This window comes from Eleutherodactylus coqui, chromosome 4 (assembly GCF_035609145.1).
Source record: "Eleutherodactylus coqui strain aEleCoq1 chromosome 4, aEleCoq1.hap1, whole genome shotgun sequence".
In the NCBI taxonomy this organism is placed as follows: domain Eukaryota; kingdom Metazoa; phylum Chordata; class Amphibia; order Anura; family Eleutherodactylidae; genus Eleutherodactylus; species Eleutherodactylus coqui.
Window position 1 is genome coordinate 151,467,262 of NC_089840.1, and position 13,981 is coordinate 151,481,242.

At 39.4% G+C, this 13,981-nt stretch overlaps 1 protein-coding gene across 1 annotated transcript in view; it reads left to right on the top strand.

The window, feature by feature from the left end:
- Window positions 1–7,804, top strand: part of LOC136625810 (synaptotagmin-2-like) — a 154,555-nt gene extending 146,751 nt beyond the window's left edge. The window contains exon 10 of the mRNA XM_066600323.1: window positions 1,802–7,804. Within this exon, the coding sequence (XP_066456420.1) occupies window positions 1,802–2,011 (210 nt within the window). The 3' untranslated portion in view covers window positions 2,012–7,804. The remainder of the gene's footprint in view (window positions 1–1,801) is intronic.
- Window positions 7,805–13,981: the final 6,177 nt, after the last annotated feature.

A 13,981-nucleotide genomic window follows, 5' to 3' on the forward strand; every position in this document is an offset into this window, starting at 1 on the left:
ATACACCCCTAGATAAATTTGTTAAGGGGTCTAGTTTTCAAAATGGGGTCATTTGTGGTATTTTTTTGTCGTTTTGGCCGCTCAAGGGCTCTACAAGTGTGCAATGGGGCCTAAACGAATCAAGCTAAATTTCTGCTTTAAAAGCCATCGGCTGCTTCTTTCATAAGATTAGAGCCACAATGGGTATGTTTCTGAACACAGGACAAACAAGGGTATTCATTTTGGGGTGTAAATCCTCATTTTAATATAGAAAAAAAACCTGCCCTTAAAATGACATATTTGCAAAAATATGAAATTTTATTTTTTCTCCTCTAAATTGCATAAATTCCTGAAAAGAAACTGTAGGGTCAAAATACTCATGACACCCCTCAGTGAATACATTAAGGTGTGTACTTTTTAAAATGGAGTCATTTGTGGGGGTATCCATCATTCCGACGCTTATAAGCCTTTGCAATCATGTTCATCTCGTAAATTGAAAAAAAAAAAAACTAAAGTTTTTCAAATGTGCATCCAGAATAAAGTAAACATATGGAAATATATATCTTATCAAAAATTTGTACAGTATGTTTGCACATATATGAGATATTGCAATTGAAAATGACAATTGTTTTTGCAAATTTGGCGCCTTTGATAAATATCCACATTCTATTGGTCTATTTTTATGACCTAAATGAAGTACAATATGTGGCAAAAAGAACAATGTCAGAATCACTTGGATATGCAAAACCTTAACAGAGTTATTAAACCATGTTAAAATGATACATGTCAGATTTCCAAAATTTGTATTGGTCATTAAAGCACAAATAGGCTTGGTCACTAAGGAGGTAAAGGAGTGCCGAGGGGAAATCGTATAGCATTTTAAAAGCTTTGACAATTGGGCACCTTCCAGATCCACTCCCTCCTAACCCAATTAGAGCTCAGGTAGCACAAAGGGGCTGAGCCATAGCAGGAGATTTCCCAGTTGCTAAGGCCAGCATATTTCTATATCTCAAGATATACTGGAGATACTGGCATATAGTGAAACCTAGTACAATAAAAATGCATATGGTAATACCATCACCCTGAGATTTTAATAATAATCAGAAGTGCCAGTACTGGGTTACAACAACTTTCCCCCCTTTTAACACAAGCTGTCCTCATCATTTGACTTTCTTTAAAGATAGCAGCAAAAGTTCCTCAGGTCAGGTGCTAATTTGGTTATGCAATAATTTGTCTGTCTGCAGACCATATCTAGTCACAATTCGGAGCGGCCAGCATGGGGGCGGGGCAGTGCAGGAGATTTCACTCCTCTCGCTTCCCCGCTCCTCTCCATTCACATAACACAGCGGCCGTCGCTACTTTATGCAGCATAAAAGATGAGCAATGAAGCTCATCGGGCAGTTTAAACAGCGGCTGTTCAGTAGCGAACGGCCACTGTGTTATGTGAATGGAGAGGAGCGTGGGAGCGAGAGAAGAGAAATCTTCTACACTGCCCCTTCCCCCTGCTGACTGCTCCGTGTGCGAGTCAGCCCTGCTAGCATGTGCACGTGCACGTGCATGAGCACGAGCACGGGAGCGGGAAGACACAGGGACGAGTATCAGGCATCATTTGCCTGACACTTGCCCTGTGTAAATGGGCCTTTAGGAATAACACTACAAAGGCTGAGTTTTTGGATTTAAAGATATATGTCATTTTTTTATCTAATTTTCATTTTGGGCTATTGCATGAAATATGGCAGTTATAATGTTATTTTATATCATGTAACTAATATATTTTTTCATTTCCTGTATATTAACTTTTTTTTCCCCAAATTTCTCATAGAAAGTGCAAGTTGTAATTACTGTTTTGGACTATGACAAGTTGGGTAAAAATGAGGCAATCGGCAAGATCTTTGTTGGATGCAGTGCCACAGGAACTGAGCTTCGCCATTGGTCTGACATGCTGGCCAATCCCCGACGTCCCATTGCTCAGTGGCACCCACTGAAGCCAGAAGAAGAGGTGGATCTTGCACTGGCGGGCTCCAAGAAGTAATGAGCCCTTTCTTCACATCTTTTCCCTTTCTCCCTTCCTTCTGACCCTCACACTCTGCTATGCAGACTACAAGCACCTTCTGCTAAACCCACAGGCTCTCCCTACAACACAGCAGCCAAGACGTAAGGAACACATAAAGAGGTGTCATCAGTAAACAAGCAGTTTCTCTGTAATGTACGTGTTTTTGAAGTTTCTTTGGGTCAACTTCAAAAGCATATTTGGGCTATGCCTCACTTTGTGTTCTAGCAGTTTTTTTTATTGTTCTCTTAAGCTAGATGAAGGAAAACTGTGTGAAGTATTAGTCTTCCAAAAATAAGCGTTTAAATTCTATTAATATATATACAGTCACTTTCACATTAACATAGTAAATAGTCTAATTGAAATATCCATCTGCATTAAATAAATATTTAAATAATATATTTCATACATTTTTGTAAAAATTTGGTAAGGATTGAAAAACAGCTCATATGCTTCTAGCCTGAAAGATAATAGACATTTGCGTATGCTGTACATGTCCAAAGTGAAAGTCACATTTCTTTTAAAAGCTGCTGCTGCTGCATATGTACACTACAACAAGATTAACCTCAAACTTGTTATTGTATATTTAGTTGTATTTCCATGAGAGACCACATTTTGGCATGCCAGAATCATTGAAACGTCTTCCGTATTTTCTAAAACAAACCTTTTCTCAAATCTGTAACCAGGTACAGCATATCCTCAACTACATAACATGGCTTATTGGAGAGACATGACAAGACCTGGTAGAAATAGCTATTATAATCATGGTAATAACAATGCTTAACAATTACCAGGCGACAGATAAGGGAAAATATTGCTATGTAAAATGCTGCACAAAGCGGTTTGTTGTCGTAGATGAACATGCGATGAGGAGGAACAGTTTGGAAGTCAGGGCACTTGTGGGTTTAGAGGTCACAAATAAGGGCATATATTGACTCGGTTACTCAGCCTGAAGAACGTAAGACTGTTTTCAACCCAAAAGATGGACAACTAGCATTAGGTAGGGAAAAGGGACTCCTAACAATACTGTGTTTCTCTACAAAAAAGCTATAAATGACTTGTGCATATTGTCTGTGGTGTAACTTTTAGTATGTTTTTATTTGTAGAAATCTATTTTTTCTATTTCACAAGAAATACTCGGTTTAATAAGCACGTTTGTGGTGAGATCAGAAATCTAACTTAGTCTTATCAATGGGCCAAGCATAGCGGTAATGTAGGCATATGATTAATCTCATTTTCATAGAAATCTTGGGCTTCATATGCCCAGGGAGTTACTTGAAAGTATCTTTTCATTTTATTATCTATAGATGACATAACCAATTTAGAAACATTGTTTATATGTGGAAATGAGTTTATTATTTACTCGCTCAACTTTTTGTATGCTAAATATTTTATAAATAATTTTTAGGTGCAGATAGACAGAATATTTTAACTGGGCAGACATAAGCTTTTCATGTCTCTGTAAGTGAGCTGTAGAAGAGGTTTTTGGATATATTAAAGTATATCGCAAAATGTAAGTAATATGTTCATAGTGGTTCTTGTATACTATTTATAGGAAAATTGCTCAGGAAAGAAGAGCGGTACTTACCCGTGTCCTCAGTATTGCTGCTGGTTTTGCAGTCTGTTGGATTCCTATGTTCCAAGCACTATCGCTCAGTGTTTGTGATGTGGACTACACATTTCAGCATGCAATGCACTGCTGAATGTATTCAACATGTGAAAGACATGGAGAAGGGAGCAGCCAACCAATATTTCCTACCCAATTTCTCACTGGCCACTATAACAAGAGGCTCTATTTGTTCTTGCAGATAGATTGTCTTTAGAAACTACACTGCATAATTGTTGTCAAGCCTGTGTATTACACTCATTACATACACTTGCATGCAAACAGTAAAATGTTGATGTACAGGGCTAACTATAATGAGAAACTTTGTTTAAGAGCCAAAATCCCCTTATTCATTCTTATCATGCCAGCATGTTCATCTATATGCTTTAGGACTTGATCACTTTTCTGAAGTGCTAAAAACTAAAATGTTTATTGGTAATTTATTGAAACATACTTGTAACTGGATATGTGTTTTTACTACACCCATTGGAATGGTATTCACCTCTGCAATTTAATTGATTCCCAGAATGTGATGCTTTCTTGAGATCATTGAATTTATATCATCATTGCACATGGTAACTTAGGGTTGGTTCAGCAGAGTTGCAGCAGTTTTAGTGATTGCAGCTAAAATGTGGTTGTGTTATATGGCCATCTGAAGGTATCCCAGGGCCACTGTCCCAAGATAGGATTTTGCATAAGTATTTGGAAGCCCAAACCATGTGTGTACTCTAAACAGAGTAAAAGTGGAATGAAAACATTTTCACACCTCCTGTGTTTGCATCCACTCCTAGTTTTCATTTACAATTGCAAATGCAAAATACTGGACTAAGCCTACATCCACATAAGCGTGAATCTGGCACTAGTTTTGTGCTTTGCGAGACACCCCAAAATTGCGCATGTATGAACTCCATTCTTTTGAATAGAGTCATACACGTGAGCGATGTTTTCCCTCACAGAGGTGCTGCATGTCCTGTTTTTTCGAGTCACTCGGAACGCATCGCCTATTGTTTTCAATGGAACAGTCAAACACATTGCATGCCATGTGATGTGCACACGAGTGTGATGTGATGTTTCCATCAAAAACAATGGGAAACACTTGCCGATCATCCAACACGCATGATACAAGTTTGTTTTTTTTTGCATGAAAACACATTGGGTCTGTGGGTAGAACACACGTTCAGAAGCCGTTATCGGGCCGGGTTTCTCGTATGCCTGTGTGAAGGTAGCCTTAGGCTATGATTATATGTCAGTTGGGAAATCTCACATGTCCAGTATTAATGTGGATTTGGCAGTGAATATCTCACTTAATACTCTACATTTAGTAATTTTCAGCATGCACTGAAATCCACCTAGATTTTCTCTTGCAGCTCACTCGAACCAAACTTCAAACAGCATAAGGTTCAGTAATTTTGCAGGATGTCCCGTTGTAGCCATAGACACTGTAATGCACTTGAATTACAGCTAAGGGAAGGCTTAGTTCACAGTAACTTTTGTCTACTTATTTGAAAACTAAACATTAAAGGAAATCTGTCAGCTAAAACAGGCTGTCCATACTGCAGGCATGATGTTATAGAGCAGAAGGAGCTGAGCAGACTGATGTATAGTTTTATGTGAAAAGATTCAGTGGAATCTGATTGCCTGCCACACTCTGGGGTTATCCTCTGTGTATTGCAGTCATTCCATAGAGTGCAGCTCCCTGTTTGATGCTTATCAAGCACTACCTTGATGTTGTTTTCACTTCAATCCCATGATTCGTCATTACATGATCAGCTACAACTTGTACTATCTCTGCAACACTGCTATTACCATCTGTATTCAATATTCACCTAAATAAGCTACAAACCACAAGTATACAGTCAGGAGGATGAGCTTTAATCTCCTTCATTATAACTGTGTGACAGGAGCTGTGTGTCTGTATTCCCCTATTCTGTGGTACACTCCACATAATAGAATCATACAGACTGAGAAATTGACTAGAAACTGAACACAAAGCCCCAAGTAAATCTGAGCTGGTCAGAATTGAGATCACATGACCATCTGAGGAGAAAAAGGCTGGGAATTTCAGACAGAAAGAAATAAGTATACAAGGTAACACTCTCTCACTTACCTATGAATGAAAAACATTCACTGGAGTGGCCCTTTAAAGCTTTGCTAATTCGGAGCTGAGTGGTCCAGTGGGTCTTCTTTGCTACTGCGCCCACAGAGGGACCTGCCAATCAGCATCTGGAGGCCAGGTGGAGCATGCACATATGAATATTCATGAGCTTTGTTGGACTTCTCTCCAGTGAGATTGACATACTGGTGTAATCAGCATGCCTGTCACTAGACCATGCTGCTGGCAGCCAGGACAGCCTGCAGGAACTGACAGTCTCCCTATAAAGTGTAACTATTATTTATTTATGTAAAGAAAATGCAATTTTAAGAGCTTTTTTTAATCTATTTAATTACCATTTCCAGGCTGCTTTTCTTTGAACATCCCGCCCCTATCCTATTCAGTGATGTAGCTGATGGATGTTCCTAGGTAAATATCCATATTTCGCTGCATATAACCAAAAAGTCCTTTTTCTCAAGTACTTTGAAATATAGGATGATTTTCTTAAAAGGCATTTACATGTTTGACATATTTGCTTTCAGCACATACCCACACAGCAAGGAAATGATAAAAAAAGAAATGAATAGTTACTTCTGGCACAGTGGGCAAAGACTCGTAAATTGTTTATTTATGCCTACTGTACATTCAGAAGCTATGTATCTGTGTTACACACCAGTGGTTGAAGCTGCATAGTTGGCCACCGAGGGCATAAAAGAATGATTTGCATGCCTCTGCATGTTTATTTGGAGGCTTACATAGAATGTAGAAAACGAGTATCAACTACAACTGACAAGCTAAGTTTTCCTTCACCCAGGACAAAACTTTAGGCTGCTGCCTTACCTAAATACCCTGGCCAAGAGTGGCTTGTTTGCTCCCACCCAGGGCCTGCTGCAAGTCCTGTGCCAGCTTTTAGCTACAGTACATCTCTGAGATCAGCAATTCTTTACCAAAAATAAAATAGAGACATATAGAAAAGTAGCAATACTGAAAGACACATAATATCAGGCTTTATTGCTCTACATGATTAGCATGCTCCAAAGATGTTCAATTATTTTTTTTGTGTGTGTCAAACAAAAGGAATTAAAAGATATATTTAATTTTCAAATAACATCTAAAGCTATAACAAGTGCAGAAACATTGAGTCTAAAGGTGAAAGTGCATATAATCAGAATGAAAGCTGGAATGAGGTTGATTTGTTTCTTCAGTTACAGAGTTTAATAAAAATAAAACGTGCTATATGGACAAGGCCGATTAAAGAGAAGTAAAAATGGGATGAGCATTACAGGGTAGCCAAGAAAGAAGACAGAGGAAAGCAGCTCTATTATGCATGCTGAGCATTACGGCACATACTTCATCCTCTGTGTTCATATAAGCGTGTAGCTGGTCAGGAGTTGAATGTATGTTTGATATATTGTATATAATATGCATGTAACACTTTATACATAACAGCATGGGGCATAGATGTGTGCTGCATATATTAATGAGACCAAAATGTACTCATTTTTTAACCTGTTTACTGCTTTCAAATATTTTTGTGATTTCAAACAACGTAGTAAAAATTCGAACAAAGAACATTCAGCTGTACAGCGAAATCCTTTATGCTGATCACTTATGGACTGACATTGGTTTAATCATGGGGTAAACAGGTTAACAATAAGGCTATTTACACATTTTATTCTGCTTTCATATGGGTCAGTTTTTAATTTAGAAAATGACACAGATTCAATGCCACCTTTTTTTAAAAAAACGAAGTAATAGCAAGACTTTACTTCGCCCTGTCCTAGTAGAAATACCCAAGACCCGAGCACTCGAGGCACACCATCCTGAGCTTCTATGCTTCCGTATTAAATGCACCCCAATGGCATCTATTTTTACCCTTCTTCCCTCCACTTTGGTGCCAATTTTTTCTTAAACACAGCCACTGCTGACAAGTGTGCACATAGCCTTTGGCTCATATATGATGAGTTTAATAATATAGGCAATATGAAGGTTCTGAAAACCAATCTAGGACTTATCTAGGGGTTAGTGTATGTTTATTATTTACACTTTTGAACGTATGCATGCCAAGAAGAAATTGAAGTGCATAGTTTTATATATATATATATATATATATATATATATATATATATATATATATATATATATATATATATATATATATATATATATAATGATAAATTCATGTTGAAAATGGAAGGATCAGTGTTTAACCAATTTTTTTCCACTTGTGTATGTCTGGGTGATGTCTTGTAAACTGCTAAATGTTAATGGACAATTATCCATGCAATAGATTCTGGCCTTTACGCTGGCCTAATGATGAATCCTTTTTGTGTCTTGTGCTGTCTGTATAATAATTTCTGCTATTATATAAAAGCCATAATTTCCAAGAGAAGTATACCCTTGAGGGTACACTCGGAGTAAATATGCATGTATACTGTCTTTGTCTCAGTGTTTTCTGAAAATGAATGAGGTGAGATTATGGGAAGGCATCTTGTGGGCTATGTTTTCCAGCTCACCTTAAAATGTTTAATGTTTGTGTGAAAATCTTGTTTTGTCTTTGTTATTTTGTAAGATGTCTCCTTAATAAAGAAATATTGAAACCATTTTATTACAGCTTTATTTTTTATAGCTGGTAAGATGTTGACCTCCAATTCATCTGTATTTCCGAATAGCTACAGGAGCTCCGCACAGGCAGATGCTAAATGGAATTTAGATTTTTTTTATTCTCATAATTAGCAAATGTGACGTTAAATACTCTTGAATAAAAAAGACAAAAGTATTATTACTTTATTGGCTAACCAGAAAGATTATATTTGCAAGCTTACACAGCTCTTTTATTAGGCCAATGACAAATGAACAATTGAGAGAAGGGCACAACAATTTTAAATGATGTTCAAGATAAACCAGATGAAGATACACCAGAGCCATAGAACTAAGGCTTGTACATAAGATGAGAAGGAAGAGGTGATGACTTAGAAAGCCACAAATCTAGCTGATGGGTGTGAAGTATCTATGCTCCCAACCTTTTCTTTCTCTCTCGTCCTCACTAGATTTTTAGATCCATTAAACTGTGACCTGGTCTAGAGAAATGGATCCACAAAAGCACATCAAACTTATATTATTGTATTTCTGTGCAAAATTTATCCTGTACTGTTGTCTCTGTTTTGTTTTTCCAATGTAAATTTCCTCAGGGCTCCTTATACAACGTATCATGTACACTACACTGGAAGATGTACAGGGGAAAGTATTCAGGGATTTTATTAATTCTGGGGTTTGTTGGGTGTGGACGATGTCTGTTGGTAGGATGTGGGTACAGGTCTTGCATTTTGTGCTGATACAAGGGAACGTGCCAGTTTCTCATGGTGTTGAAAGGGCACTTCCTCACAAGGAGATTCCTTAGAATTGGTGGCTGCTTATCTGAGAGAAGAGGTAAATCCAGGAATATTTCTTTCAGTCTTTTGTCTTTATGAAGTATGGGCTGGAGATGAGCAGTGATTTCCCAAAGAGGTTCATCTGGAGGTTGTGACCAGGATGGGCACCCTGCTGTTTTCTTCCTTCTGTTTGTATTCTAATAGGCTGCTCTGTGTATCTGATCATCTATAACTAATAAATGGCAACCTTGTTGTAGGAATGTATAGATGATAGATGTTGCTTTTTCTCTTCACTGTCCGAAAAGATCTAGTTGTATCTTAGAGCTTGACTGCAGCTGATTGATTTATGTGTCGTGGATGAAAGCTATTCCATCTTGGATATGCTAGAGGGCCTGTAGATTTATGGTAGATTGATATTTATATGGTATAGTTTTTGATCTATATGGTCGTGTCCAGGAAATATATCGAAGACCGTGAGTGATTGAGAGAAAGCCTGATAGTTGGATGAAACTTGTTGAAGTATTTATGCAAAGTCAGAAGCTCATCTTTAGTGCCCATCCAGATTATTAGCAGATCATTAATCATAGAGGTAGACAAAAATGCAAGACCTTTACCCACATCCTACCAACAGACATCCTCCACATACCCAACACACCCCAGAACTAAAATCCCTGAATGCTTTCTCCTGTACATCTTTCAGTGTAGTGTACATGATACGTTGTATAAGGAGCCCTGAGGAAATTTACATTGGAAAAACAAAACCGAGACAACAGTACAGGATAAATTTTGCACAAAAATACAATAATAAAAGTTTGATGTGCTTTTGTGGATCCATTTCTCTAGACCAGGCCACAGTTTAATGGATCTAAAAATCTTATTTCTCTAGTTTGTGTTACGATCGTGTGGGCAACCTAAGCACGGGAGCCCACACGATCGTACCCAAAAAGGGTTTAGAATGGATGGGATGGACGCACACAGGTAGCACCAGGGTCACACGGGATTCACACAGGTTTCAGGCAACTGACCCTGTTCTACACAGGAGGATGGCATGGCCCTACCTAAGCGGAGGATTCGCCCCAATAAAGGGCGGCCCAGCGGTCTTCGGATCTGGGCCCCTAGCTGATCCTAGGAGCCACGCCACAGAACAGGAGACATACACATGCTACATGACAGAGACAGAACCACAAGATACACAGAGCCAGAATACAAGCATACAGCAGCCACAATGCAACCACTAGAAACAGATAAGCTGAATGTAAATACCAGGTATTGGTTGACATTTTGAACAAAACATGGAAGCTAGCTGGCCACTTCACGGCTCCTGGTTATACCGCTAGTCCCTACACTAACCAGGAGTCCAGCAGAATCGGACAGAGTTCACACAGAAAGCTGCGACAGGACACAGATAGCAGGTCACGCAGCAACCTGACACAAAACTGACAGAATTTAAATGTACAAACGGACATGAACCAGCAAGACAGAGATCACTCAGCAAAGCTTGCAACAGGACAGAACAGAGCACTGGACACAGTCAGCTGCAACATATAGAAACCCCAAAAAAGGTGTGGGAATCCGGACACATGGATAAAATTTTTCCTTTGCTTTATTTCCATATCAGGCTTGCGTAGTCAGGTACATGGTTTCACAGATACATGGTTTTACAAGTACAAGAACGCGTATCGGCGTAAAGCCTTGTTCACCTCAATGTACAAAACATAAGACTGCTTATTTATAGGTTAAAAACAATCACTGCTAATACCAAATATCTGATCTGTTAACTCCTTCATTACTTGCTGGTTATCTGCTGGTTTACAAAAAGACACATATAGAAACCCAGACAGACTCCACCCAGAACTCACATGTGCACAGATGAAACTCACAGCAAGTCTATGTGTCCTCATACCAGGGAATAGACAGACAGCTACACAGACTTACTTGCATAACACAGATCAGAGTGGGAACAAGCTGAACATGACTGATAAGTTACAGAAGTAACATAATTGCTCACCCTGGGGGCACAGCCAGACTGACCAGGAGCTGGGTTTATATGTGAGCACAGATCCAGGAGATTGGCTAGCAGGAAGTACCACACCCAGCCAGCTCAATTAACCCTCAACCACCTGTGGCTGTGCTGCTAGGAGTACATAGTACAACAGATCCCAGCAGCACATCCTGACAGTTTGACCAAGAACAAGTTTGCACATTGTGGTGATGTTTTGCTCCTCAGAGCACTTCAATTATAGTCCAGGTATATGTATTTCCCAATTGAAAAGTAATTGTGATTAAGTATTAAACCTGAGCAGTTCTGTGGTTGGCTTTGCAGCTAGATTGTTTTTCTTTTTTGGGGGGATGCATTGGCATGCAGCTATTTAATCTATGTGGAGAACATTAGAGTACAGGGACAATATGCTCATAGTTACCAGTATTGTGCCCTCTGGTTGTTGGCCCAGGGCTAAAAGTTTGCAGAGAATATCTATGTTGTCCTGGACATAGCTTGGTGTGTGCCTCATCAAGGGTTTTATTATAATCATAAAATGGTAGAGTTGGAAGGGACCTCCAGGGTCATCAGGTCCAACCCCTCTGCTCAATGCAGGATTCACTAAATCATCCCAGACAGATATCTGTCCACCCTTTGTTTGAAGACTTCTATTACAGGAGAACTCGCCACCACCCATGTCAACCTTTTCCACTCATTGATCATCCTCACTATCTAATATCTAATCTGTGTCTCCTCCCTTTCAGTTTCATCCTATTGCTTCTAGTCTTTCCTTGTGCAGATGAGAATAGGGCTAATCCCTCTGCACTGTGACAGACCCTCAGATATTTGTAGACAGCTATTAAGTCTCCTCTCAGCCTTCTTTTTTACAAGCTAAGCATTCCTAGATCCTTTAACCGTTCCTCATAGGACATGATTTGTAGACCACTCACCATCTTGATAACTCTTCTCTGAACTTGCTCCAGTTTGCCTAGGTCTTTTTTTAAAGTAGGGTGCCCAGAATTGGACATAGTATTCCAGATGAGGTCTGACCTAGGAATAGTAGCGGGGGATAATTACCTCATGTGATCTGGACACCATGCTTCTCTTAATACATCCCAGAATTGTGTTTGCATTTTTTACTGCTGCATCACAGTGTTGACTCATGTTCAGTCTATGATCTATTAGTATACCCAAGTCTTTTTCACATGTGCTGCTGCTTAGCTCAATTCCTCTAATTCTGTATATGCTTTTTGCTTTTTCTTGCCCACTTTGCATTTCTCCTTGTTAAATACCATTCTGTTAGTTGCCACCCACTGTTAAAGCTTGTCTAGATCTTTCTGAATCCTCTCTCTCTCTGTTCTCCAGTGTTAGCAATCCCTCCTAGTTTTGTGTAATCTGCAAATTTGATCAGTTTCTCCTCAATTCCCTCCTCCAGATCATTTATAAACATGTTCAATAACACTTGGTCCAGGACAGAGCCTTGTGGTACCCTGACAGAGCAAAAGAAAGTCTTCAAAATGGTGAAGAAAAAAGAAATGTCAGGTGTAACTGCAGAAGCAGAGGAATGGAAGCATGTGAACCAAAGAAGCAGAAGAGTCAGCCAGCACCCATACTGCAACCAGTACCCGGTTCTCACGCAGGGGAACCTAGTACTGGTTACTGAGCAGGAGGAGAAAGAGGTACAGCGAGAAATGACTCTACCCACAAAGAGCAGAGGAGAAAGAAGTACAGCAAAAAATGACTCTACCCACAAAGAACAGAGCAGAGGAGAAAGAGGTACAGTAATAAATGCCTCTACCTGCAAAGAACAGAGCAGAGGAGAAAGGGGTACAGCAAAAAATGACTACCCACAAAGAACAGAGCAGAGGAGAAAGAGATACAGCAAAAAATGACTCTACCCACAAAGAACAGAGCAAAGGAGAAAGAGGTACAGCAAGAAATGACTTTACCCACAAAGAACTGTGTAGCAAGCACACAGAGTCATCTTGAATGGAGTAAAAGAAGTGCTGTTGCGAAGAAGAAAAGGAGAGTGGTGGTTGTTGGGAATTCCCTACTGAGAGGAACAGAGGCCGCTATCTGCAGACCTGACACCTCACAAGAGGTGTGCTGTCTTCCGGGTCGACAAATCAGAGATGTGACTGATAGGCTGTCAAGACTCTTCAGTCCTACAGAACACCACCCATTCCTACTAATATATGTAGGGACAAATGACACTGCAAAAAAGGACCTTGCAACTATCTGCAGAGACTTTGAAGATCTTGGAAAGAAGGTGAAGGAACTAGGAGCACAGGTGGTCTTCTCATCCATCCTCCCAGTGGATGGCCATGGAATAAGAAGATGGAACAGGATTCTAGAGGTTAACATCGATGGTGCTGTCAGCAAAGATTTGGATTTCTAGACCATGGAGTGAATTACCTATATAATGGACTGCTTGCTAGAGATTGGTTCCACTTTACATATACAGGAAAGCATATATTTAATGGGCGCCTTGCTTCACTTATTAGGTGTTGTATTGTATGTTAGGAAAACTCTAATCTCCACAGAGATTCAAGATTCAGAGCATGGTAGTTCTGTAAAAACCTTTTGGGTAGGAATACAAGGAGAGAATAACAGAAAGGACACGATTGTGGGCATTTACTTAGGTAAAAGTAATGAATGCAACAGATTCTTATCTGCACATGCTGACAAGTTTATCTTCCAAAAGATAGAAGAGAAAACAAGGGGATCTGCTATCCTGGACCTAATTCTTAGCAACAGGGAAGAAATGGTTGAGGAAGTAAGAGTGGCTGGGACCTTAGGAGGCAGTAATCATGCTATCCTTGAATTTTGGATAAAAAGGGGAGGAAGACCTGAGAAAACTCAGACCTCAAGGTTGGATTTCAGAAAGGCAGATTTTAATGAACTC